General features: G+C 45.0%; 1 protein-coding gene across 1 annotated transcript; it reads right to left on the bottom strand.

Moving 5' to 3' along the window:
* Positions 1 to 5,402: 5,402 nt before the first annotated feature.
* Positions 5,403 to 26,188, bottom strand: LOC104350411 (DGAT1/2-independent enzyme synthesizing storage lipids). Its single transcript, XM_086472510.1, has 7 exons — positions 26,159 to 26,188; positions 21,957 to 22,287; positions 19,155 to 19,319; positions 13,729 to 13,922; positions 11,567 to 11,627; positions 9,603 to 9,742; positions 5,403 to 7,618 (listed from the first exon to the last, which is right to left on the bottom strand). The coding sequence occupies exons 2-7, from the start codon at positions 22,282 to 22,284 to the stop codon at positions 7,514 to 7,516; spliced, it is 993 nt and encodes a 330-aa protein (XP_086328636.1). The 5' UTR covers positions 22,285 to 22,287; positions 26,159 to 26,188; the 3' UTR covers positions 5,403 to 7,513.
* Positions 26,189 to 27,807: the final 1,619 nt, after the last annotated feature.

Consider the following 27,807-nt stretch of genomic DNA (forward strand, 5'->3'; position numbering starts at 1 on the left):
TCACCACCACCTTCTCCCTACACAGCCTGCCTGCGCCCAGCCACACGCCTTTTCCTCTCCCCAGTTGCAAAACAGTAGCTGTTCCCAGCAGCCGAGTATTAAATCTGATTAAATTTGATAGAAGCAGGTCCTCATGCTGTCCTTTGATTGTCTGTCTCCACTGCCTGGGAAGGTGGAGGGACTGTCGAAACAGGACAGCTTGCCACAGAAATAAAGCTCCTTCTGAAGGCCAGCCCCGATAGAAAAATCTCAGTCTTTTTCAGGAGGTCCCCCCTCTACGGGTGAAATTGCATCTTTATGTTTCAGTGTATAGGTTTCCCTCGTTGTCAAACCTGCTAGTCCTCTATGTTTTAGCCTGGGGCTCAGGAATATTGCAAATATTTGTTGGGGTGGCAATGCTATTCTGGAACCTGAGTGTTTCTGGCTTTACTTGCTCCGATGCTGCTAACACGGATGCTGTCTCCCACTTTAGACGTTGGAAATGGGGCCCAAATCCTCAGAGGTGGGCAAATTCCTCCTTGATGAAAATGCTCCTATAGACAGTTCCTACACTTAAAGAATTCTGAATTAAAATCACGGGCTCTGGAAATCACTCTTTGCTTCCCATCCGTGTTTTGCTGCACGGTTTGAAGGGCCGATCTGTTAGAAATCAGCACATCGACAGAATACACGGTTCACCAGCTAATAAAAAATGGTTAAGCGTAATAATGACAAAACAAGCATGAACGATATCATCTTGACATTTGCAAAGCTCAGGTGGGTTGAATAATAATGGTCTGCTATTTGCCTTGCAACAGCAGCTAAAGTAGGTTCCACACTCCTGTTTATACCGATGAAACAGGGCATCATGCACACACACACGTACACACACCTATGCTGCTGTGTAAGTAATAAAGTCAGACTGTATCTGGTCCTGTAGCCATTAACGGTCAGAAGGTGTTAAGAGTTAAGGAACTAAAGAAAGACGGATTAATGCGTTCCAACAGCTGGGATTTTCTGGCTGCCTTTTTAGGTCAGCTCTCCACTCCCATTGCTTCTCAAAGTGTGTTTTTGGGCACTCGTGGGTGCTCAGCCGCCCACATGGCAAGTTCTCCTGGCTCACCTTGCTGGAGACAGCAACAAATGCCACCCTCCAATTTTAAATGCGTGATCAAACTGCACATCCGCTGGCTCACGAGGAGAGCTTTGCGTATGAGGCACTGGGCACGGAGTAACCAAAGCAGCTTGAAAGCGGTGTGTTCAGCACAACTTCACATCTCTGTAGGTCCCGGTTGCTGCACCAGGAGGGTGGAATGAATTGCAGAGTACGGGAGTGTCTGTTGGTTCGTTTATTACAGCTGCTATGCAGAAAGCTTCTCGCCTCCCAGAAATGGCCTTTGTGGATGCTGTGTGTACAACAGAAAAACACCAGAGGCTCTCAATAAAGCTTTCTCACCTGTTAGAACAGCAGCCTTCCCTTGTAAGGTTTGCTCTCCACGGGGATCTTAAAGGTGGTGGTGGTGGGATGTGCACAAAGACCAGAACTTACCCACGTTAGCTCCTCAGCTTAACAGGCTTCTGCTGCACTTGGGGACACGGTTCAGTGGTGGACTTGGCAGTGCTGGGTTAACGGTTGGACTTGATCTTAAAAGATCTTTTCCAGCCTAAATGATTCTATGATTCTTGTGCCTGTTTGGTCACACCTGAACCAGCCCTGGGCTGAGCAGGGTATTTCAGGGTGCTTGAGGCACTGAAAACAGGGTGGTTGGGCCAGCCTGGCTGCTGCCCCTTCCCTGCCTGCTCCGCAGAGGCAGCCCCGCCACCGTGCAGCACCACGCACTGCCCCGGCTGCTCGGGGAACCTCAGCACCGCCTCTGCGGGTGCTCGAGGTTGCTTCACTCCCCTGCAAGGGCAAAGCTTTGATGGGATCGAAGCGTTGTCCTGAACAACCCTGGGTATCATCATGGGGAGCAGGGGGGTCGGCAGGGAACAAAACAGACCAAGACGAGTGATGGAGAGAGGAACTGGGTAGCAAGCACGACTGCTAGCTTGCTTTCGAGGGGAAATAGCAACGCTTGATGAGCAAGTCTAATACAGAGTTGGCTACTAGATACTTTCCACCACTCTACCGGCTTATAGTTTGCTCCAGACTGGCCCTGAGGTCTTCTCCTGAGGCTGCTCATCCCAAACGAGCGCCCCCAGCACCGCTCAACTCAGATGGGAACTTTGGTCCCGGGAACACCATCAGAGCTGCTATGCTTCTGCGCTGGTGCCAGGTTTTGCAAAGAGAAAAAGAAGATAGGAAGATTTGTTTCTATAAACGTGATTCAAGGTCGTTCAGAATTAGGATTCCAAAACTAGTTTGGGGTTTGGGTGTGCTCATTCCAGTTGTGGGGCTTGGTTTATATTTTCATTACAGCCTTCAGAGACTGAGCTGAGTTGCAGTCAGCCTTTTCCCTCAAGCCTGTTCTCACAAAGCAAGATCGAGATACCAAAAAGTCTGTCTGGAACGTGGAAGTCTATGGCAAAAAACATTAACCAAGCAAGTCTGCAACTGCTGCGCCCACTAGTTAAGAAAATTAATCCCCTGCATGATGGGCAAAAGAAAATGAATCCGCTTCTGAATGGACAGGACACTTCAAAAGCTTTGCTGGATCTGTCAGGAGAGTGGCTTTTATATCATAAGGAGAAATTTGATCATTAAAGAAGCGTCTGGAGAGCTGGCAGCTCCATCACAGCAGTTCAAACAGGAGCTCAGAAATGTTTCTACATACCTTTGGTAGACTTCAAATAGATCAAAAAAAGAACTAGCAAATATTCATTGGGGTCTCCATTTCTGTTCCCACTTAAGAAGTAACTGAAGGAAGGCTGGAGCTGCTCGGAGCACAACGTAGACCTGCCTGTAAGAAAACACTATTGGAAGAAAAAGAAAAGTAAACCCCAGTCCAGACTAGATGAAGATCAGCCACAACAGGACTCATCCCAATTCATCTGCCACAAATTCCCTCTAAAGATGACATGAAATTGTGCATTCCTACCCTCCCTGATGTTTGGCATATTCTGTTTCCCATTAAAAGGAATTAGGTAAAAATGGTTCCATTCCTTGCCTTTTATTTATTTTTTTAACTTTTAAGATCTTCTCTGAATAATACAATACTCCCCTCTGTATTTTCTTAGAACTTTGGCACCTCGTGTTTCCAGCGCGTGCTGTGGTTTTAGCTAGAAAATAGGAGCCAAAGGTGTTTTGAAGAACCGCGCTGCGCTCTCTCGTTGCACTAACGAGCGTGGGCAGCAGGGAGCCGTGGGCTCTCTCTCCCACAATGGCTGCAACACAAGGCCTGGTGGAACAGATCTGCTCTACAACAGCCGACACAGCTCCACAGTGGGAAAAAAACCCACTGGGTCTGCCTTATATATGCAGCCTGATGTTAATTCCAAATGGCATCTTCCCTTCTTGCAGTGGAAAGCGAGACGTGTGAGCAAACACTTTTGTTTTTAAAAAACCTCTCCCTACAGTTCAAAAGTTTAGTACACTTTTGTGAGCAATTTTCTGACATGGAGAGATCATTATAACAATTTTAAAATGTTTCAGGAAGCAACATATGGTATGCACTCAGCGTCTGCTGTGACAAAATTCAAGGTAGCAAGTGGTAAATTCACAACCGTCTGTGCAAAACAAAATTACCCAAAAAAGAGCAGACAAGTGCATACTGCAAATAACCCATGATGAGAAAAGTGTCACAGAGTGGTTTGGTTTGGAAGGGACCTTAAAGCTCACCCAGTGCCACTCCCTGCCACGGGCAGGGACACCTCCCACCAGACCAGGTTGCTCCCAGCCCCATCCAGCCTGGCCTTGAGCACTGCCAGGGAGGGGGCAGCCACAGCTGCTCTGGGCAGCCTGTGCCAGGGCCTCACCGCCCTCACAGGGAAGAATTTCTGCCTCAGATCTCATCTCAATCTCCCCTCTTGCAGTCTGAAACCCTCATCCTATCCTAACCAAGAGTGTCCCCCCCCCTTCCCTGCAGCCCCCTTTCAGCACTGAAGGCCGCTCTAAGGTCTCCCTGGAGCCTTCTCTTCCCCAGGCTGAACCACCCCAACTCCCCCAGCCTGTCCTCACAGGGAGCTGCTCCAGCCCCTGAGCATCTTCAAAATTTGTGTTGAGATTTTGGCTAGTTCTGAATTAAAAAAAATACATACAAAAAGGCATTGGCGTCATTGATCTGTACTGTAGAAACACACGATCTTTGTTGCTGGCAAGGACCTTCACAGACATGAAGTGAATAGAACTAAGAACGTAAGTGACATAAGATTGTCTCACGACGTTTCAGCACGCAAGTTTTGGAGGATTATCTTACTTAACATCTATTTTCTGTGCTACCACACTCAGGTAGCATTTCCATGCACTTCCAACTTTACTTTTGGTACCATAGTTTTTTGGTGCAAAAATAACACAGAAAAGCAGTCTAGAGTCTATGACGGGCTGAACAGGGGTTAAGCACTGCAGAGCTTACACGTTAAGTGTCACCTTACACATTAAGTGTCACCCATAGCTGTATCTCTCTCCACAGTAACAAGATGACGCAACATAATGGTATACTTGTGCACAAACCCAATACCAGATGAACCACACGATTGTGCGGACAATGCTGATGAACTGCTCTGCCTTGCTCTCGCCGTGATTAGCTTCACGTGAAAGCATCCTAATGATGGATGTTCAGACCAAGCTCTGCTATTACAGAACAGGACAGTAAATTGGCCTGTAGATTTGGGTCTTGCTGAGAGATAACGACAAATACCTGTCAGTACAGCAATTCCTACTTCCGAACAACGTAAACACGCATACCCTGGTTATGCTGCTTGCCTGGAGAAACCCGGAATGTCTTCAGCCTACACAAAGGCCAACCAGGCAATCAGCACTAGTCGAAGGCTGCGAGAATTTCCTTTAAACCCTTCTGCCCAGTAAACCAAACCAGCTAAAAGGCAGCCTGGTCTATAACCTTACTTGTGAGTCTCTCTCCAGGTCTGCCCGCTTTTTCAGTGAAACAAAGTCGGTAACCATTCTCACACCACACAGGTACAAATAACCCTTACTCGTCAGTATTTATGACATATTTTCCGGTGTAGGATCTTACATGTCACTAAAGGGGTATCGCAGGCCTGTGAAGGCCTCCCGCAGCACTGATCACCACTATTAAAACTCAGACCTTATTGTTTACGTGACTTTTGTCCTTTACGCCACTGTTGTCTGAATTATTTTTCCTTGAATTCGTTCCTTCTGGGGCTTTGATCCTTCCACCCCTATGCAGACACGAGGCCAGAAGAGCTTCTCAAGCGTATTACGTGCTGCTCGAAACCACTGAAGGCTCAGCAGGGCAGGAATTCCGTGTGGAATTTCATTTAGTTCAAACACAAAATTTCAGAAGCCTGTTCCAGTTGTCAATTTTATTCGAAAGGTGTCTTCTATACATTTTTTTATATATAGAAATAAATACGAAAGGCCTATACAAATATGAACACTGAAGGAGTACCAATACTGCCCTTCATTTCTTACATCCATCTTTCAATACTTAAAGGGACAAAGCCGCAGCAAACAGCCCACATATTCAGTAAAACAAATTTTACAAAATCTCGGATCACAAATGTCTGTTCGTGTCTAACAGAACCTTTCAGACCGAGGTTCCTTTCACATATGCACAACTGCAACGCGGAACACGTTCAGCTGCCGTTGAGAATTTCGCAATATAGACCGACGTGCGCCCTCCTCAAGACGGACAGTAAAAACAAAATCATGCTTCTTAAGTTCTACTCTGATGCAGGAATTTGGCATTACCACTTTTAATGACGTACTGTGTTGACATAGTATTTTTTAATAACATTCTGATGAATTAAAAAGAACACAATCTTGCCTTCAAATAAAACTCAAGTCATTTAAAAACCTTCAGAATGCTCGTCTATAACATGGATCTTCCCCAAGCTTTAAAAAACTTACTTCAACACCACATAAAATGCTTTTGATATAAAATAACATCATAAAATAAGTAAGCTTTTTGTCTTTTGTAAACTGTAATTTATAGACTCTTTCCCGTAAAGTGATATTTTTTTAACACAGGGCATCATCCACATGCACTTAGGTAATTTCACTAATTTGCACATTCGAAAGAGTATCAAGCAAAGCATGTGCTTAAATGGTGGGAGGAATGGATACTAAACTGAAGACAACTGCTCTTTCAAAAGTCAGAGGTTTTTTGTTGTGGTTTTTTGAGGTTTTTTAAGAAAAGGTCAAATCCCAACAATATTGAAAGGAGACCGCATAGTATAGCAAAAACTTCTTTTGTCCTTCCTTAAGGAATTTGTCCTCATCCCAAAACTAAAGAGCTCCCAGATGTTAATTTAAGAACTACAGATTATACTTGCTGGCAATCAGAAGAAATATTTCAGATATTTCCTAGTTGGCCAATAAAAGCAGAGGCTCTAGTTCAGAAAAAATACAGTAAATTATGTTGTTATAAGTGCACAAAAGCCCAATCCTGCAACTCTTTCCTGTTCGTTCAATTGTTTTCACTTAAGGAAAGTATATAGGATTTCCCTCTCAACCCTGATTTAATAACTTTAGTAAGAAACTGCGTTTGAAGAACCTGGATGTTTAACAGTTTACACATATACTAGATTTCAAGGGTATTTTGGAATGTCTATCCTGCTTTTCAAAAGAACCGCGACTTTTTCTTCAAAAATATTTCCTTCAAAATAAAGCTTTATGAGCTCGTGTTACTGAACAGTGCCCTCATTTCCACTTCCTAAAGTTTAAGTTTGGTTTGGCTCACTCTTTCAAAGGAGAAGCTGCAGGTTCCCCGAGAAGTGCATGGGACAACCCCCTAACTCAAGGGCAGGTCTCCAGTGCGGCTCGGTTGGAACAGCAGTGGTGCTGCCGGGTTCTTGCCCGCAGCATCGGAGCGGTTTCCGTAACAAACTTCCCAGGTTCCCTGCAGCTCCCTCATCAATTTTCACTCCTCCACGCTCTTTCTGAGCTCACCCAGTAAAACTGAACTCTTTCCACCGCAGGTTTTGCGGGCAGGGCTAGAGGTTCTGCAGGCCATGGGAGCAACGAGCCAAGGGAAGTTCCCGTAAGTGCCGTACGGCGTTAATCGGGCCTGCAAATCCCAGCTACAGCGGTGACGGAGACAGCAAGACTCCAGCTCTCCAGCAGGTCTAACTTCAGGTTAAAGAGCAACCACGGGAGGGAACAAAAACAGACAAGAGACCACGTACATAAAGACTTGCAGTGTCATTTATGAAAAAACACTTTCAAGGTAGGAATGCATTTATCGAAGCTTTGCCCCATTAAGAATGATTTGAAGTTTGGGTTCCTGAGCTTGACACTGGGTAGGGGGAAGGGCAAGGGAAAGTGTTTTCTATCTTAAATTATACAGCAGTATCATTAGGACAGTATTTAAAACCTGTTATTAGAAGAACGAATAAGTTACAAATAGGACTTTTAAGAACATTATAACTAAATAGTAGTTTCTTCAGAAGAACCTTAATCTTCTTTCTTTTGTGTTTGAAATCGTTCCATTAAAGCCCTAAATATATTTCCTGGTATTTTCTGATGTTTTTCTATTAGAGCTTGGAGCGCTGCTTTTGTCTGTAGGGAAACAGAGAAGTTTTTGGTCAGATTAACTCATCTTTATACTCTTCATACATCAACACAATTTCTAGGCTCTTTTTCATCCTTCCAAATGTCGCAGAACTACTTCAAGTTCAAAATACTATTCTTCCATATTTAAGCCCACAGGATGTGTCTGTGGGATCGCTGCCAAGAAATAGGCCAACAAACTAGTATCTTATCTCTGGTACCTGTGTCCCCAAGCTCTATTAGCGATACGCCATTGTAAAATGACAACGGAGCAAGTTAACGAAGAGACCCAGATCCCAGAAGTCTGTCAGAGCCTGCGTGCTGTGCTGCAACTCAGAAACTTCTGCCTATGCCCAGGTTTGCATCAGTAACGCCCTCCCTGTGTGCAAGAACTTTGCTCTACACGTGCTCAGAAGCAGCACTGGAAACCCAATAGTGTCTCAGCACATTTGGCTTGTACAAAGTAATGATCCCTGTACCCGAGTCCCCCTAAAGGAGCTGGTCCTGTGAAGCCCCCTTAGTCCGCACCTAAAAGACTGCACAGGACATCCTTGCTGTGCACGAGCTCTACGGGGAACGTTCAGAACCAGGGCGATATGCAGAAGCTATGGGGAGGACACGCCGCAACCTTCCTGTCCTGCCTAGAGAAGCACAGGCCACTGTTTTCTTCAGGCCAGAGAGGGAACAGAGAAGTATTTGCCTTTGTAAACGGCAAATAGCGGTAGAAGTGGTCAGCAAGGGGAACACTGATTCTTGGTACAAGCTCCCACTGTTTAATGATCAACTGTTAAGTCCTGGGAGAAGGTTCCTGCCCACATCTCTTTGTAGATCTGGTCCTATGTGTCATTAGAGATCTAAAATTTCTATTAGGAACAACACTTGAGCTTAATTTTTTCTGCACATAATGGGAAAAAGCCTATTGTGCCATAGCCTGAAACACGAGATACAACTTTAAAATCACTCTAACTCAGATTCTAGGGCCTTACCTAGCAGAATTTGCACTTAAGTCAGAGGCAACGGAGGGCTGGCATAAATCTAAGATGCCAAAGCACGTTGAAAGTCATTTAAACACACATTCTCTCCTAAAAGCCACCAGTTCTGAAGTCCTGTCAGACTGAACCCCCAAAAGAAATAACCCGTTTTCCATAACCAGAGCATAAGATTATGCAGAAAAACATTTTAAATGTCATTTTGCAGAGATCTAATCAGAGGGGAAACAGATGAGGAGACAACTGAACGGACGCCTGCACGGTCAAGAAGAAAAATCTCTTTCTCTCAAGTTCTCGGAACGCTACAAGTGACCATCTGTGAAGCTTTCAAAAACGGCTATTTCAGCCCCCTCCATCTGACTGCTCCATCACTTAACTGTTTTATGCCTCTGCGCTGCGAAATCTATTAATAAACTGAATGAACAGGAGGACCTGACAATCCTTTCTCTAAAACATCTAAATCTGAACTAGGGGAACATTCAAAAGTTAATTTGTTGGGTGAGAAGTTGACGGAAATAGAAAATGGAAACACACTGTACAAAGGTGTGAAACTATTAACCTTAATGTTTTTTATTGTGTGGAGTTTCAACAGTTTGTGAACACAGATCTGCTACATTCGAAAGGCTTCAGTAGCACCTTTCTGAAGATACCAAGAACCAGAACACTTTCTCTGGGTGCTTATGACTTTATCAACCCACAGCAGTCTTATCTTTATCAACCCACAGCAGTCTTATCTGACTGAATTTCTCCAGTCCCAAAAGCAAGTTGTTTCTCGAAGCAAACAGAGGGTGCAGTACTGACTTTTAAAGGCCTAGAACATCTGCAACGTGTAGTAATAAAAAGATAGCATTTAAGAAGGGCATTCAGAGTTAAGCAAGTATGATTCCACCAACTTCTATAACTAGGTCCAAGAAATCACTTGACAAGAATATTCCAGCGTTTTCCATCAGAACAGTCAATATTTTAAATATATATATATACACACACACACACGTTTATCTTACCTTCGCAGTTAGTTCCTCAGCAGTTACATTTGGTTCGTAGGGAATGGGCTCTCCAATAAATGTACGCAGTTTGACTGGAAACCCACCGTACACAGGAACTAGTGGCAATCTAGTACGTTCATACAGTGTCCTAAATATTTCTAATGTGAAAAAAATTAGGGGGAAGGGGGAAAGCAGGAGAAGGAAAATGGAAGGTGGGGAGGAGAGACAGAGAAAAGAGAGGGAGAGATACTGAGATTATTCTGTGAAGTTTTTTTCCCAGTATATCTTAAAACTGAAACTGGCATGTTAAGTAATCCTGCCCCTGACCCAGATTCTCAAACAACGTGTCATCTCAAGTGCTGTTCTACCCTTGACTTTCATCTCCTAAAAGCTGCGTTAATGCTAACATCAGACTTGTTTCCACCCTAACTTGGTGTGAAATCTCTCCTTCAAAGAGCAGCTGCAAAGAAAAGGAAGAAGAGGAGAAAAATCCAGCAGCTGTCTCCCTGGAGAGGAAGGGAATGCTACACAATACAGGTTACAGTTCAGCTAATTTTACAGGTTAGCAGAAGAAACTGTGATTGGAAGACTGTTCTTTTCAGTCCCGCTGAGGTCTAGAGGATCAGAAATAGTCTCATCTGTCTGAAGGCCAGGCGTGCTAAACCGCTGAATTGCTCTTTCAGATCACACACTGGCTGCAGTGAAAACAATATAAAAAGAGAGAAAAAACAGGTATTTCTATCAGCTCTAAGAGGACACACCTTCCTCCCCACAGGCCACCTTCTAAGCATCTAGCCCAACTGCAACCACAACAGATTCCTTGCAGAATAGGGGCTAATATTGTCCCTCCCAATTTTAGACAAGAAATTCCTCCAACTGAGGTGTTGATGTAAGAAAATTCTTACTGACCAAGATGTGGAACTTTCTGTACACAACCTGTAAGAACAAAGAATATTCCAAAACTATTGAAACTGGAGTAACGCCTCCGGTGATCAACAGAATCCAATTCCTCTAGCAACTCTGCTGCAGAATATAAGTAACATGAATGATTCTGGCTTAAATTTCTGCTTGTTTGGGAAGATTCTCCTGAACACAGCAACAATTAATTGCTGTTTATTTTTGTACAGCCTGAGGAATGGGTGAATTATTCTGCGCGTCTACACTGGATGCCTCGGCTTTCTCCACGCAATATATAGCTTTTAATTAGAGGTGGGGAGAACCAGAACTGTTTTGCCCTGCAGTGCTCTGATGAAGGATGATGCCATACTTGAGGCAGAACATGTAGCAGGGAGGAGACTGTTTAGGCCCTTTCTGCTAGACAGTAAGTTGGAGAATATAAAAAAAAGGGGGTTTAACACTAGCAGATCAGCAGCGATGTGGGCACCTCATCATCCCAGAGGTGGGCCCTTCAGGCATACACCCATCTATTCGCGTGCTGGCTCGAAGTCCCATGGAGATGAGGAAAGAGAGCAGGCAAACGCGAGGTTTTGTAAGGAACCACAGGCTTAGGGCTGAATAGTAAACCAACTACAGATTAAACAGATTTCAAACTATTTGAAGCTTAAGTACAGGTAGAGGTGTAAGCACAGAGCTTTAGGAGGACTTTTAAGGAGGAGGACATGTCAGCTGCAAACCCGTTTGCTTTGCTTCTTAACAGACAGCAGAAAACCTAGAGTTGGCCTAGCAGATACAAGCAGAGAAAAAAAGTGCTCTAAATCTATTTGCCTTTTTCTGGCGCCTTTTTCCTTTCTGCTACTGCTTCTGTGAAGGTACACTGTTACGTGGAGAATAACTTAGGTGAGCCAATACCACACCTGATGCTGATATTAAATCCCAATAATATCTCTGAACTCTACCGGAGAGCAAACCTCCAGAAACAAGGCTGTGTCAAATCCCAAATTCATATAGGGATCGTTTCTACAGAGATAGGCTAAACACATATGGAAAAATAAACTACAAAAAAAAAATAGAAAATATCTTACTTATTCCTCCTAATGTCCTAACGCCTTCTCGAACATTTTGTGTAAACATAGGAATGATGGGCTAGGAGGGAAAAAAAATAATTAAGAATTTAATGAAGATAGCACTATCTAAAAAACTTCTACCTCACTTAAACCCAACACGCAAATTAATTTCAGAAGTGTTTCTCAGACAAGGACACATAGAGACCAAAACAAGTATTCTTAAGTTCTTCTGCAACCTTCTGCCATGAGGTTTCAAGCTGGAGAATACCACGAGATTCCAACAAGGCACTGTTTGAGCAAGTCCATTTTCTCAAAGCAGTCCAGGATTTCATACCCTATGGAGTATTTAGGCCTCCCCTTGTCTAGTGTTTGCACAGTTGTGACTTAAGTGGTTAAACCTCTTCCCTAACTTGTAGTTACACTCAAAGGGAAGAATTCACAGGGTTGAGACCCTAAACTTGTCTGATTTGTCCCTGCTATGCTGATGGTACTGCTTCAGACATGATGTGTCATATTCATGACCATGATTTACTTCTGCTGAGTATTTGGAATGGTGTTGAGTATTTCAAATTTTTATTGCTGGTTTTGAACCCGCAAACAGCTGCCAAGAGTCACAAGAACCGGGAGGGGGTGACTACTACATGAAGTTTTTTAATATCATTTTATAGTATGTACTCACTGTACGTAGCACCATCAGAAATACAGAACTCTCTAGGGGATTTTGAAACATTCAGATTCTTTCAAACTTTTTTAAACAAGCATGGAGATGAGCTAGTAAATTAATCTTTTCAGACAGGTATCAAGCTCAGGTTTTTTTGGAGGGTGGGGGGAGTCTGTAAATAATCCAATGCAACTGTAGAGAATAAAGAGAAGTGCAGTTGCCTAAACTGAATGGTAACAAACTTCTTTATTCTACAGCCATCTTACATGGAACATCTTACTTTTGACATAGAGGCAGAGATTTCTGTATGTACCAAGTTGCTTTATATGACAAAAATTCTGGCAAACTGCTGAAATGAGACAACTTCAAGAAGCTGAAGGTCCCAGTTTTAGACACGTTTTTCTGATGTTTTAGACACATTTTTCCTTCCACAAGGAATTATGCTTACAATTAGAGATGACTTAATCTTTAATCTAAATAAAGATATTTTCCTCAATTTCAGCCTGCCTCTGACACTACTGCTATTCTACTGTACCTCTCAGGGTTTTTTTAGGGGAGGATGAAATAATACAATGAATAAATATAACTAGTACAACCATAGTTGAATCCCAAGCATAGCCTTTCATATTCTATTGCAACACATTAGTAAAATCTAAATCTGTTGAAAATATCCTGTGTAAACAGTGTTACTTTCCTCCTGAGAAAAGCGACACACACTTAAAACTGGGTCTTAAAAGTATTCTATTTCTGTATAAAATCCAGACATTTAACCAGCCTCTCTTTGACAGTACCTAAATAGAAAACTGTTGGTGTGAGACTGGCTTTCAAATTAGGTACATGCAGACCTACGGACATATGCACACATCTTTCAAGTACAAATGTAGAATGAAAGGGACTCTGAAATGACTATTAAAATAGTTACAATTCAAATATATCATACACTTATGTGCCTTTCACAGTTGGTCCCACCTGAACGCTTATCTGCCTGCTGGCCAAGTACAACACTATACATTAGAACTGAAGAGACAGTTCACGCTAGTGAACAGCATCTCCTGCTGCTGCTGTACGCCCCAGACACCCCTTACTACCATAACATGCCAATCCAGCACACAGTGCCAGTGAGTCTATACTGTGCTGGGTCACAGTACACTCCAGCGACAGGGGAAACAGAAATGTTGATGTATGGCTGCTTCCCAACCGTTCTGGCTAGGGGTTGAGCCATCACAATCCTGACCAGGTGTGTGTAAAACAGCACAAGCTTGAAAGGAGCCGTCCTGGATTTCATCTGTCATTCTTTTAAACTCTGGATTCCCTGACTACACTACTCTTAGCTGACTCCAAAGCCTTCTTATCGAAAGCAACAAAAAGTCTTGAAATGTAGTTATGAGAGCAAGTAGACCATACTCATGACACTCAGCAATGTAACACCAAATAGATGATAATCAAAACAGCCTTCCCTGGAAGAAAGTACTAATAAGTTGGCATTCTTTGCTTCTCTTCTGTGATTTGTCATACTTACCACTTTTGCATCAATGGCCACCTGAGCAAAGCCCTTCCGATTACCCCAGATAATAGTATACATTTCGTCACTAAAGAGTGCTTCCCGAACTCCACCTGGCGCAATGGCTAACAGACTGCCCTTCTTCAGAGCACTGACACATTCTTCTTTTGGTCCATGCATAACTCCATGTACATCAATTAATATTTTAAAACCTGTAGGGCAAGATAATATGAATTTAGAAAATGTTAATTCATACCACCATTGAGTACAGATTCCCAACATAGAGCACAACGGCTAAAACTTACTTGTCTAATAACCTGCAAGCCCAAATCAAAGATGCTTCTAGAGGGACTGAAGCATTAAGTCCTGCTTATAAATTCTGGTCTAAAAAGTTGAAGATTCAGGGGTTTTAGTGGCTTGTTGTCATAGTAAAGCCAGGTGCTCTCTCACAATCAGGACTGAACTGGAAAAACCTGGCAAGCACTCTGTGACATCTTTCAAGTGTCCCTTCAAAGTAGTTGTTGAGTCGACTCCAGGGCACTACCTCCTTGCCCAAGCTCTACTTTTCAAATGTAGCACAGTCCTAATAAAGTGCAACAAGAGAAAATACCAGCAAATTGTTGTGGTTTTCTGTTGTGTTAACCTTGGCAAACAAAGAGCAGCCTGTGTACAAGGAGAATGACAAAGAAAATGCAGCATTCTCTGCGTTACAGATCACTGCAGGAACTGACTCCCTGGTTCAGTCTGTGAGTGCCCGATGGCCTCTCACACAAAGAGGCATCTGGCAAGCCTGGACTGAGTATATTCATCTTAGGTTAAGATTCTTCATTTTATGAAGTTTTTAACTGTAAAGTTACATAAACTCCTCATATCATCTTTAATTTGAAATGTCATACTGACCCTACTCTTCAAGAAACAGCAGAACATCAAAAACACTGAAGAATAGTCCAAATATAGTTAAGAAGACAGAGCTTGATCCTCTCTTACAGCCTGCATAAAGAAGGGCTGCATGAGGCAGTTTATTCTTAACTAAACTCTGATCTCTAACTAGTCTTTGTAGCTGGCGTGAGTGTAATTACTCCTGATTTATATCTATACGCAATTGGGATCTGCCTGTAAACATGACAACAGAACACAAGCTGTGTTACACGTCTCCTGTTCTGCCATGCCTGCCTTGTGACTGCTGATGATACTTGCAGTCTTCACCTAGTAGCATTTGCGCAGAGGACACCTAAAACAAAGGTTTCCTAAAGTCATTTAATTTCTTTCAGGTTTGTGGCCTCTTAAATAGCTGGTTTTCGCAAGGCTTTATGTTCCCAAATTAATTAAAGCTCTCTGGAATGTACCTGGTGGCAGAAGCTGCCTGCCTCTAAGCCCTTTCTGTCAGTCAGTTTAGAAAAGAGACAAAACAGAAATGAGAAGAGTTGAGCCGAGCAGGAAAAGACACTCCAAAGAAGCTGAAGCTGTGAAGACAGTTTTCTTTTCTGCATTGGACATGCTGGGGAAGGGGGGGGCAGGCGAGGGCTGGGGGGGGGATAGAGCAATGCCATGAGCGTGTCCAGTTCATAGGTCAGAACGTAGACAGAACACAGGCAAAAATTTGTCACACAGAATAGTGGGGGGGGGGCCCTTCAAGTCTTCACAATTTCTCAGCCGTATTTCCCCTTGACGTTTAGTATAAACCTTATATTCTGAGCTGTACCTCACAGCCTAGCCAGCAGATCATACATTACTACCAGTATCTCTGCTTCAGTAGCAAAGAGGAAGAATCTGGCTAAAATTATTTAATCACAGTTTTTCAGCATTCCAGAGCATGAAGGGATGCTAATTTTTCCAAACACCAGGAAGTCCAAAATTAATTTTATTCTACAGCTCAACCTGGACCCTGCCCTTTGCCCCAGCACACTCTTCTCCTAGTTTCCACAACACTGTGTCCACACCGATGTTTGAAACCCCTTTGGAGAGTACCCAGTAGCGCACCGAACGCTCATCTCCATAAGTGCAGTACATAGGTTTCTCTAACTCAGCCCCAGCGACTGTAACACAGGGGCTGTCAGCCACCTGGTAGCCAGATGGCAAGGATGTCATCGTTTTCCTGTGGTTGACCTTCAGGACCACAGAGAGGAATCATTTAGACCACTGAGTCCAACTGTAGGTAACCAGGTGTGTGTTTCTGCAGAACATCTAGTCCACAAGACATTTCACAACGCCTTGTGTATGTAACAGACAAGAAGCCACAGCTCCTCTCCTCTGGGACATTACAGGAGAGGGACTGCCTTAGATCCCTAAAATAGCATGCAACCTTTTAAAGAGGGTCCCCAGATGACTGGGGGAAGCAGACATGGCCCATACTATAGGAGAGGGTGATGGAGAACACAAGTGAAATCTCAGTCCTCACTGTGCTCTTTGGGAAAAGACTGTCTCTCAACCTTAGAGAAATCAATGTATTCCTCAGCACTACACAGCTAAAAGAACCAGAAACCACTGGAATGTTTTGTTGGTGGTTCTGGGCTTTTTTCTGTGAATAACCTTCTCTATTTAAAAGAAAAAGAAAAAAAAAAGGAAGCCACAAGACCCTATTTCATATTCTTCTGCCCCAAAAGGCAAGCAACAGAAGCATACATAGCATCGATTCAGTGTAAATTGAGACAATGGAATAATTTCCTTTTCATCGATGTGAAAGATAGCCCTGTTAGGCAATGTTCAATAGGAATCTCCAGATATCTATAGGTCTCCTGTCAGATTAAATTCCCTTCTGTAAGTTATCAAGCTGTATCTTTCAAGACTAAGCAGTAGGGAGAGGCCTTTTTGACCCCTTGCAGGCTCCTGCATCCCTTAGGAGGCAGAGCAACACTTTACAGACACACTTCAGTTAACTGCAGTTAATTCAGGACAGCAGTGCCCAACGCAGAGGATGCAATGAGGCCGCATACTGGTAATTGCATACTGGCACAGACCTGAGATTCAGATTCACAGCACAAGCCATTCCTCACAGCTATTCATAGTTGATTCAATAATCATAAAAACAGAAGGATCATTAAATCATCTAATCCAAGTGTGTCTAACAGCCTACAGACTCCCCAAACCCAGCCCGACCCCACACCCCCATTTCTCCTGCAGTAAGCATAATAAGTTTTTGTTAACGAAAACATCTTCTGAAAAGGCATCCAACTGAATCTGAAGACTTAATCAAGATCAGGCAGTCTTAGTACTAGGATAAAATTACGGCAGTCTTTATGGTTTGATTGTCAAGAGAAGGGGCATCTATCTGGGTTGCCAGTCACAGACTACCCTGCAGATTTTGAAACACAATCCAGAGTATTATCTAGGCTCTTTGGGCTTGTCTTCCCTGAATAGCCCTAATTCATTCACAAAACCAGAGAATTTAGGTTGGAAGGGACCTCTGAAGGTCATCTCTAGTCCAGCCTCCCACTCAAAGCGGGTCCAACTAGATCAGGCTGCTCAGGGCCTCACCCTGCAGTTTTCAGAGTCTCCAGGGACGGAGATTCCCCAATGTGTCTAGGCAATCCATTTGGGCCCTTGATCACCCTCACGGTAAAATACCTTTCCACACATCTAATAAAAATTCCCTGTGTGCAACGTGGCTCTGTTGCTTCTCATTCTACTGCTGTGCACCTGTGAGAAGACTCTGACTCCCCCTTCTCTGCACCCTCCCGTTAGGTTGCTGAAGACAGCAATATCATCTTCCCCCACCCTTACCTGGCACAGACCAAACAAATCCAGTTCTCTCAGCCTCTCCTCATATTTTGTGTGCTCCAGCCCCCCATCATCCACCCAACACGCTCTAGCGCATCAACGTCTGTCCAAAACCGAACACTGTATTGCGAGATGTGCTCGCACAGGTGCCAAGCCAAGGGAAAAAAACCTCTTCACTCAATCTGCTGCTAACCCCCACGCTAAAAAAGACTCAGCGTGCAGTTCATCTTCTTTGCTGCAAGGGCATGCTGCAGACTCACATTCAACTTGTCCACTAGAATGCCAAAGCCCCTTCCTGCAAAGCCAGCTTCTACCCAGGTTACTGTCACATGAGATTGCTCCATCCCAGAGGCACAATCTCGCATTTGCTTTTGCTGAACTTCGTGATCTTTCTGCCAGTTCGTATCTGTGAAGTCACTCTAAATACCAGCTTCAACCCCCAACGTTAAACTGCTCCTCCAGTTTGGTATCATCAGTGAACTTCCTGCGAGCACACTCCAACCCTTCATCCACGCGCGCCACAGAACCATTAAGCAGCGCTGGTCCCAGTATCAATCCCTGAGGAACCCCTGTAGAAACCAGCTGTTAGCTAGATGTTGTACTGCTGAACCCAGTTCTCCAAGACCAGCCCTTCAGCCAGATGTCTCTGTGATGCTATGAAACAATACTTGGGGGACTCATAAGTATACTCACACTTAGAATCTTATTTTAAGGCAGAAATGGAGAAAAATAAAATAAACTCCCACTCAAAAAACCGTGCATAAATCTTAATATACATAATATGGAGCCAAATCTAAATTACAAAATAGGTTACATCAGTCAGCTGTATGCAAAAGATTAGATAGTCAACTGACAAATCCTAGTCTGTTGGCACAAGCAGTTGTAGAGGCAAAGCCATGATGTTATCACTACAGAAAAGTTCAGTTTTCAGAGATTAAGGCTGAAATAAACCTATACAGGCAGAAGGACAGTTTTCTGATACGAGGCGTTTCCACTAAAAGCATCGGTACGCTACAGAACACTCCCTTAAATTCATAAAACGGAGGTTTTTAGTCACAAACTGAATTTGGGAAAAAGAACTGGGTACCACTGTATTTCACACACGCAAAAGCCAAACCCCTCAAGTAACTAATTTCATCAACCAGCAGCATTTTTCCAAAATCTTGCCCTAAACTTATTTTTCATTTTCTTCATGCCTTGCCACGTGTTTCACACAAACTTGGACACTTCTACAGCTTTCCTCCAAAAAAGATTCTACTTGGAACAGGCTTCTTGGGGACAGGTTCTACTGCCCACCATAGGCAACTGGGTGGGATATGGAAACACGTCATCTCCCCAGACTAGTATGGTCAACTTTAAGGGCATTGCTTCCAAATAGGCTATTTCTTAATCAGGTTACACCACTCATTCTGCCTATAGTAATAAAAAAAAGAAACATCTTATTGAAGTCTGCTATTGATTAATACAGAGACAACTGTTTCTCCTATGATCTCCTTGTCTTTATCTCTAAAAACCCTAGAGTCGTTGGAAGGTGTTGCCCAGCCAGGAGTATGACCCATCCTCGCACGGGCCAGTCTCATAAACTCATTCTTGTTTGTAAAGAACATGTTAGAGACAGTTGTACTTCAACACCCTCACTGAATTTGTCTGAATGTCTGTTCTGAGAGCTGTGTTCCTGTGGCACAATTTCTATTAATTACACTGTAAAAATTAATGAAGTATGTTACCTGGTAATCTAAAGACGAAATGATCAGCCACTACGTGGCAGTATCTCTTCCGCTGTATAAGAAGTCTAGCCATGAAATAGATATAGTCAGCAGGAGTAGCTCCATGATAAAACACAATAAGCCCTGGCCCTTCGGGAATATTTTCAGCACCATGAAGCTCGTAACCTGTTAGGAGTTAAAGGCATAACAGATGTCAAAGTCTGATACAATTCTATCCCGAAGGAACTAACTGCCAGCACGTTGGCAAACTGAAACCCACAGCTTTGAGAAGCGGTAAGAGTAAAGGGAGGGCTAAAAAGTCAAGAGGTGACTTGCAGCATTTACAGGAAATACAAGTTTCATTTAAAGCAGAAGAGACACATTTAAAGAAAGAACAACACAAAAAAAACCCCTGAAAACAAAACACCCAGTCTCACTGTCTAAAACTATATAATTTTTCATTATTTTTTCAGTTCGTTGTCTTCAAGGCTGCAGAGTCCTCTGACTCAGTCATTCAAGAGAAATCAAAATAAGGACTGAAGTGGTGAAACACAATTATTTCAAGCTGTTATTCATATATTTCAAGTTCATTGCCACCAGTAACTGTGATTTGACATGACACCATCCATTGACATGTCTCCTTTTACTCCACGGTATGAAGCTTACCCTTGTTATTTCTCTCAGTTATACTTACTCCATTTTTTCTATCACTAAGTACTAAAAGCTGTTTGGGGCTTTATATGCTTAATTGAAATATACATAAACACACATAAGCTTCCTGCTGAACTTAATTTCTAAGTGCAGAACATATTCAGGTAACACAAAATAACAAAGTGCATCAGTATAAAACATACTCAGTTAATATTCAGCAGTACTGTTACAGTATCTTGGGTTTGGGGGGCTTTGGTGGGGTTTTTTATTGGTTTTTTTTTTCCTCCCTGATACTGTGAGATTCAGGATGAAAAGTTCTTTTTATGATATATTGATTAATGAAGACGGGGGAAAAAAAAACATCAGAAAATATTTCATTCTTTAGCAAAAGAAGGATGTAGAGACCTTGGAAGAAGCTGGCAGGGCAGAAAAAAGGGATGAGGGACTGGATGAGAATCTTTCCTGCGCAAATAAAAAGTGAGACCTTATCAAAAGAAAAAGTTACTAAGGATGAAAAGAGGCAAGGCCTTAAAAAATCATTTTCTTATGGAAAAAAAAAAAGTAAATAGCTTTTCATTGTGAAGTGAGCATTTTAAGCTCCTTGATGTAGCTGTTGATTTTGATCTAGTGTACCTTCCTAAGTTACATCCTAGTCTTACAAAGCCTATCTGATACAGCCGCTGCACCATCTGGTTATCAATGCCTTGAAAACCTGCTTCCCTTTGACTAGAGAACAAATAGAGATGATTTTCAAGAAGGATTTGTTCTTTATGTAAATTGCTCTTAAACATCTCTTTCTCCTTTAGCTGCATCTAGCCTGAATGGTTCTGAAAGAGGCTTATGATTTCCTTAGAAAGAAAAGCCAAATCATTTATTAAGTCTTTATAAAAGAAATAATAGTAGAAGGACAAGGAACAGAGCCCTCAGTTTTGACATTCCAGTAGAGAAAGTAGTTGTCAAAAACACATAGACAGAAAGAAAATTTAAAAAGTAGAATTCTGTAACAGTTTGGGGCTCCAAGTCAATTTGAAGGAGCAACTAGTGAGTGAACTGACGCTAAGTGCTCCTCTTAGCCATCATTTGGCATTATATGTAAAAGACTGGTTAAGTGCAATTAAATTATGCTAACATGTGCTGACATACTAGCTGCCAGGGAACTGGCATGTAACTTCCAGTGTTCATAGACTGACTCTGAAATAATATAGTTAATTCATCTAATTTTTAAGATAACAAACATTTCAGGCCCTCCTGGAATGAGGAAATCCAAGAGTAGCTACAAAAAGTAAAAAAGAAAAAAAAAATAAAGAAACAATTTTTTAAAATTGCAAATATATTCAACTGGATGAAAGATCTCTTTTTATAGCAGCAAAGAATAAACGCACAGGACAAAAAATTTTACCTCCTGTGCTGGTTTGGGCTGGGATGGAGTTAATTTTCTCCGTAGCAGCTTGTACGGCCATGGTTTGGATTGGTGCTGGGAACAGCGCTGGTCACAGGGGGGGTGTTAGTTACTGCTGGGCAGGGCTGACCCAGAGCCAAGGGCGCTTCTGCTCCTCACCCCACCCCACCAGCGAGGGGGCTGGGGGGGCACAAGGAGCTGGGAGGGGACACAGCCGGGACAGCTGACCCCAACCGACCAAAGGGGGGTCCCAGACCGTGTGACGTCATGCTCAGCCGGGGGAAGGAGGAGGAAGGGGGGATGTTGGGAGTGATGGCGTTGGTCTTCCCAAGTCACACGTGATCGAGCCCTGCGCTCCTGGAGATGGCAGAACTCGTGGGGAGAAGGGGACTGAATTCCTTGCTCTGCTGTGCTGGCGTGTGCGGCTTTTGCTTTCCCTACTGAACTGTCTTTATCTCAGCCCACGAGTTTTCTCACTTTTACCCTTTCAATTCTCTCCCCCATCCCAGCCGGGGGGAGTGAGCGAGTGGCTGCGTAGGGATGAGCTGCCAGCTGGGGTTAAACCAGGACACATCCAAAAAAGTCTCAATGGTCTTTTTCCCCCCCCAAGCACCACTGGCAGTCATTCATAACACAGAAAAAAAAAAAAAATGGGCCTGAATTTTAGATTTCATACAACAGCAGCATCAATCAGATATATATTGATAATCCCGAAACATAAACCAGGAGTAAGAGCTTCAGCAGTTTTTAATGAAAAGTCAGATCTCGCTTACCATGCCATATTCTTCCATGTCCGTCCCATAGGGTAGCCAACATTTGTTTTGCACCATCCCAAAAATCATTGGAATAAGCTTCCTTTAGTTCATTCTTCCTTTTATAAATATGAAGAAGAAGAATGGAAGTGTAGAAGAGAATGACGAGAACTCCCGGAAGTAGAAAAACTACAGCAAGAGGAAAAAGCACCCATAAAAGGTAGACTGCATAACTCAGATAATCTTCAATATGCTCCACGCCAGTCCATTCTCCCAGAATGTAAGTCAGGCAGGTTAAGTAGGACATAGGTATCGGTCCTGCAGTACAGGATTCATTTCCACCTATCATCTCCTGTTTAATCAAAAAAAAAAAAAGGCAGATGAATAAATCCTCAAAAAAGATAGATCTGCCTATACTGTTTAATCATACAGAAAACCTCTCTGATGCATTTCATTCATATACCATTTACCCCACATCCCAGCAGCACCTATTAGAAACATAATGGTTCAAACAGCAAAACTTTTACTTGATTTTTTCAGTCCTTTTGTGTAGTGGAAATGCTGACAATTCTAACTGAGAAAGACAGTGCAATTGCTTGATCTCAGGCTAATCTTTTATCTCATTAAAAACCGTTCAACTTACGCAGATCCAGAACATTTATAGTGTCACCAATACCAATTTATACTGCATTCTTGATTTTCAGAAAGCCGTATCGATCAGTCTAATTTACTGTTCTACACAATACACACTACACTCAAAACCTCCTTCCAAGCACTTATTATAACAGGAAAAGCACAATCTCAAACCCAGTGCTATAAAAACCCTACTGAACCCTTCCACTATCCACAAGCATACGACGATTCAGGAAGAAAACGGTCTCAAATACGCAAGTCTCACTCCAGTAAAGACCTTTAACTGTACCTGGAAGTTTACAGACAGCAAAATGCCAAGTCCCAGAGCACAACACAGAAAGGCAGCAGAAAGCACAGGGAAAAAAGACCACAAAAAGTCCTCCAAAAATTTTTAACTTTACTCTTGCTCTGGTTTTGCAAGCAACAGGTGACTGAAATTCAGAAGATAATTTTGCTAATACTACCAGAACCCTGATGACTACAAAAACTACAAAGCAGATCAGTTTTACTCCACATTTGCTATGAGATGTTGAAACACGTACTAGAACAGAACTCATCTCACTTATCTCCCAGTTTCAATTTTTCCTCCCATTCTGATAGAGCAAGGATGTCCCTTTTCCTTCTGGTTTGAAATCACCCTCTACTACTTCTAGTAGTAGAAACTCCTACTAAGAAGAAGAAAGCTGATCTCGTGACAAGGACTTTGCTCCCACGATCCATGCCTGTTCCACTAACTCAGGCTTACAACATTTTGCTCCTCAGCATGTTCTTGAGGACAAGCAGAGCAGCTGATTTACCCTCAGCGATGTATAAGCACGTAGCATTAGCGACACGCACGTCACTGATTTCATGCATGTGCGTTCGGGGGGGTGAATTTAGGGGGAAAGAACAGGAGAGAGCGAGCGTGTGGGGGAGCAAGAGAAAGCTCCTTCTCATTCCAGTCGCCAGAGCCAAACTCCAGAACGTGTCAGGCAGCAAACACCCACAGCAAGCACAAGAAACACAACTTGTGAGACCGAGCCAGATTCAGGAGCGGCATTCAGCACTACAGTATTTACCAGATTGTTACACCTGGACTTCCCCAGCGGTGCCACCTACCAGCTGGAGAACAATAGGGAGCGTGGGTTATGGCACAGAAGCATTTTTCAAAACTCACGAGGTGATTACACAGCTTTAAAGATTACTTAAAGTCACACTCTCCCGCCCATTGTATTTTTAATTGTTTACAGCTTTCTCCAAAGACAAAATCCTCACCAAGTAAATTTAAAGTCCTGTCCGCACACGTCAGCCTTGCAAAATATTTCTTGTCCTTTTGCCTGTAACGTTAGATGCAATACCTGAAATGTAATCATCGCAGTTTTATAAGTCTCCTTGCGTATCTATGCACTAACCTGTAATAAAAATTAAAATCTGACATCTTCTTTGCTGCCAACCACAGAGCTAACATCTAAAGGACTGCCTTCTCTTAGAGACAGTCAACTCTACTCCGAACAATGCCGTTTCCTCAGCTTGAAGAGAATCATAGACTAATTTATAGGGGAAAGACTCATTGGACAGCACTTGTCCAGCCTCTTGCTAACTAAGGAGTTACATCAGGCTGCTCAGGGCCATTTCCAGTCCAGTTTGTAAGATCTCCAGGGACGGAGATCCCACCACTTCTCTGGGCCCCTAAACCAGTGCTTGACCACCCTCATGGTGAAAATGTTTTTCCTTATTCCAGTTAGAATTCCCCTTACTGCAATTTGTGCCTGTTGCCTCCTGTCCCTTTCCTGAGAAGAGTCTAACTCCCCCCTCTCTGTAACCACCCGTTAAGAGCAGCAGTGATCCCCCTTAAGCCCTCTCTTCTTCAGGCTGAACACACATACACACAGCTCCCTCAGATTCTCCACAGACACCATGTGCTCCAGCCACCTAACACCACCGGTGCCCTTCTCTGCACCCCTTCCAGTTCATCGGCATCTTCCTTGTATTGCAGGGCTCTAAACTGGACTTGTGGCCTCAAAAGTGCTGAAAAGAGGGTAACAAATATTTCCTCGATCTAATGGCTACGGCCTTGCAAACATAGCCCAAAATGTAGATCACCATCCTCGCTCATATTTGACTTACCACCTACCAGATAAAGGCCTCCCCTCCAGGCCTTTCTCTCCTGTAATTTTGCTCCCCCCATACAAGTCCGGCATTTGTTCTGATCACCCATGGTATGCCCACAAAAATACTCCATATCCAAGCCCAAGCGTGACTTATGTCACTGCCACACTGAACACCCTACCAAAGGCAATGGCAGTGAAGACAGATTCTGTTTCCATGATCAAAAAAAGCAGAGGATGTTCCACATTGAATAAAGGTCCAACGTAGCTACTAACAGATAACATCATTTCGGTCTGTTCCAACTTCACAGCTGTCTGCTCCACGACTGCCCAGAGCAGTTAAAGTTACAAGATAAAGCACACTGCCTTCTCAAACCACCTGCAATGTCACGCTGATCAGGACCTCCTTCAGGCAAAAAGAGACTATCCTGCCCTCCTTGACAGTGGTTTTCTGACATCTGCCACCATCCAAATCTGAAAACTACAACGGGGTGCAGTACTACTGAGTCTCACCCTTAGCCAACTGACAGGCAGCATCCCTCTGTAGGATGAGCATACCCTTAAAGGGCTTTTTATTTTAACCGACATCACTAACATATTTCCTGTCACGCAGTTCAAACTAAATATTTTTAATTTAACTTCTAACTTCCTAATAGAGCAGCTTATACATATTCTCACTAGATGAAAACAGATGCAGTTCCTCATTTGACTAATGACAGCGCACACAGACTCACACTGACACTTAAGGCTTTATGTTGACGGTGAAATGGAAGCAAGGCTAACATAGAATTCCTTTCACTGACTTCCAGCCTTAACTAAACTACAACAGCCCTCTTCAGCGGCAGTCAGCAAACACTGGGTTAACTCCAGACCCTACTGATCATGCTAGAAGCAGCAATTATGGAAACCACACACAGCATCATCTCAGCATGTATACGAAATGTGTCAGTGAAACCTCTGGAGAACATTCCAGTATCTCCAAACTAGAAAGATATTGGAAAGCAACAGCCAACACAAATACACTGGTTTCCACTGCACGGCAGTCAGTTACGGACGGTATTTCTATCCGAATGAGCACTGCCAGCACAAACACACCAAAAAGCAGAAGATCCTGTTAATCCCGCTAATGGTATCTGCAACTGGAGAGAGATCCTAGAAGCCAGAGGGTGGTTTTGCCCTTCTTTTGGAACAAGAGCTGGCCTGCTTCTTGCTCCCGTGACGGCAGGACAGCGGCTCCTTCTGCTGGAGGCTGGAGGGGAGGGTCGAGATTCTCGTTTTCTGGCACGAAGGACACAACCCCAGCCCGGCTGCCCCAGTTAAGCGCCCTCCGGCCTCCCCGTCTCCCGTCGCAGTCCTCGTCCCGGCGGTATTTCAAGCAAGGCCTCAAGCTCGGTGGTGGCCAACGCCAGCCACCTCCCGCCAGGCCCGGGACGGGGAGACACCCCCCACACACACACACACCCCCACACACACCCCCCAGCCCGCCCGGCAGCGCCCGCTCACCTTCCCCTGACGGCGGCGGCTCCGGCTCCAGCCCCGCGTCCCTGTCGGGGCCTGCTTTTACTTCTCCGCCCGCCGCCCCCGCGGAGGCCGGGTGCCCGCGGGGCGGCCAGGCTAGGGCGGCTCCCCGCGGCGGGGCGGAGGCGGGAGGGCACAGTGCCGCCGGCGGCAGCCGGCAGCGGAGGAGGCAGCGGCGGCGGGGGGCGCGGAGGGGAGAACGAGGGCGGCGGCGGCGGCGTTGGGAAAGGGAGGGGGGGAACTCCGCGCCGCCGGGGGCGCGGGAGCCGCCCGGACAGCGTCCGGTCGTACCGCCCGCCGCTTCCGGCGGGAGAGGAGCGGGCGCCGCCAGGGGGCGCGCGTTCCCCGCCAGCGGGCGGGGCGGGGCGGGGCGGGGCGGGGCGGGGCGGCGGGAGGTGTCGACAAGATGGCTGCGGCGCCGTCCCCGCGCTGACGTTACCGGCGGGGCACCGCTGAGCCGCCTCCCCGCGGGCTCCAAGCACGGCAGCCGGGGCTTAATTCCCCCTCCCCAGCCTCCCCCCGCCATGCCTGTGAGGGCGGCGGCGCGGCTCCCGCCCGCGGTGAGCGCTCCTGGGCTTTGCCGTCTGGACGTGAGGTGCTGAGCGCTGTGGAGGGGCTCCTGACGGGGGTGTGATCCTCGATCTGTGCATAAATTAAAAAATAAAAATCAATCCGAGAAAGAAGGGGTACTCCAGTCGCAGCAGGGGCGGCTGCAGATGCACAGGTTCGTGTCGCTGGACTGAAACGTCACACTGCGGGGAGCGGTGCCCTCAGCTCCGGGGCAGAGCAGCTCGGAGCTGGCTGCACCCTCTTCCAGATCCAGGTCTGTCGCGCTTCTCTCCGACCGGCTGCCTTTTACGTGACCTGCCTGTCCGACCTCTGCGGTGCTCAGTTGTGCCTTTCTGACCGGTGCTGCTCAGCGTCTTCGTTTGGTGACATGGACAGTGGGATCAAGTGCACCCTCGGCAATGGCACCAAGCTGTGCGGTGCGGTTGGCATGCTGGAGGGGAGGGAGGCCATCCAGAGGGTCCTTGACAGGCTGGAGAGCCCGTGCAAACCTCATGAAGTTCAACAAGGCCAAGTGCAAGGTCCTGCACCTGGGTCAGGGTGATCCCAAGCACAGGTACAGGCTGGGTGGTGAGCGGATTGAGAGCAGCCCTGCGGAGAAGATTTGAGGATGAAAAGCTGGACCTGAGCCGGCAACGTGCGCTTGCAGCCCCAAAGGCCAGTGGCCTCCTGGGCTGCATCCAGAGCAGCGGGGCAGCAGGTCGAGGGAGGGGATTCTGCCCCTCTGCTCCGCTCGGGTGAGACCCCCCTGCAGCGCTGCGTCCTGCTCTGGGGGACCCAGCACAAGACAGACACGGACCTGCTCGAGCGGGGCCAGAGGAGGCCACGAAGATGCTCAGGGGCTGGAGCAGCTCCCTGTGAGGACAGGCTGGGGGAGTTGGGGTGGTTCAGCCTGGGGAAGAGAAGGCTCCGGGGAGACCTTAGAGCGGCCTTCAGTGCTGAAAGGGGGCTGCAGGAAAAGGGGGGGGGACTCTTGGTCAGGGGTGTGGTGATGGGATGAGGGGTGATGGTTTCAAACTGAAAGAGGGGAGACTGAGATGAGATCTGAGGCAGAAATTCTTCCCTGT

Source organism: Leptosomus discolor, chromosome 13 (assembly GCF_034619465.1).
Source record: "Leptosomus discolor isolate bLepDis1 chromosome 13, bLepDis1.hap2, whole genome shotgun sequence".
Taxonomy (NCBI): domain Eukaryota; kingdom Metazoa; phylum Chordata; class Aves; order Leptosomiformes; family Leptosomidae; genus Leptosomus; species Leptosomus discolor.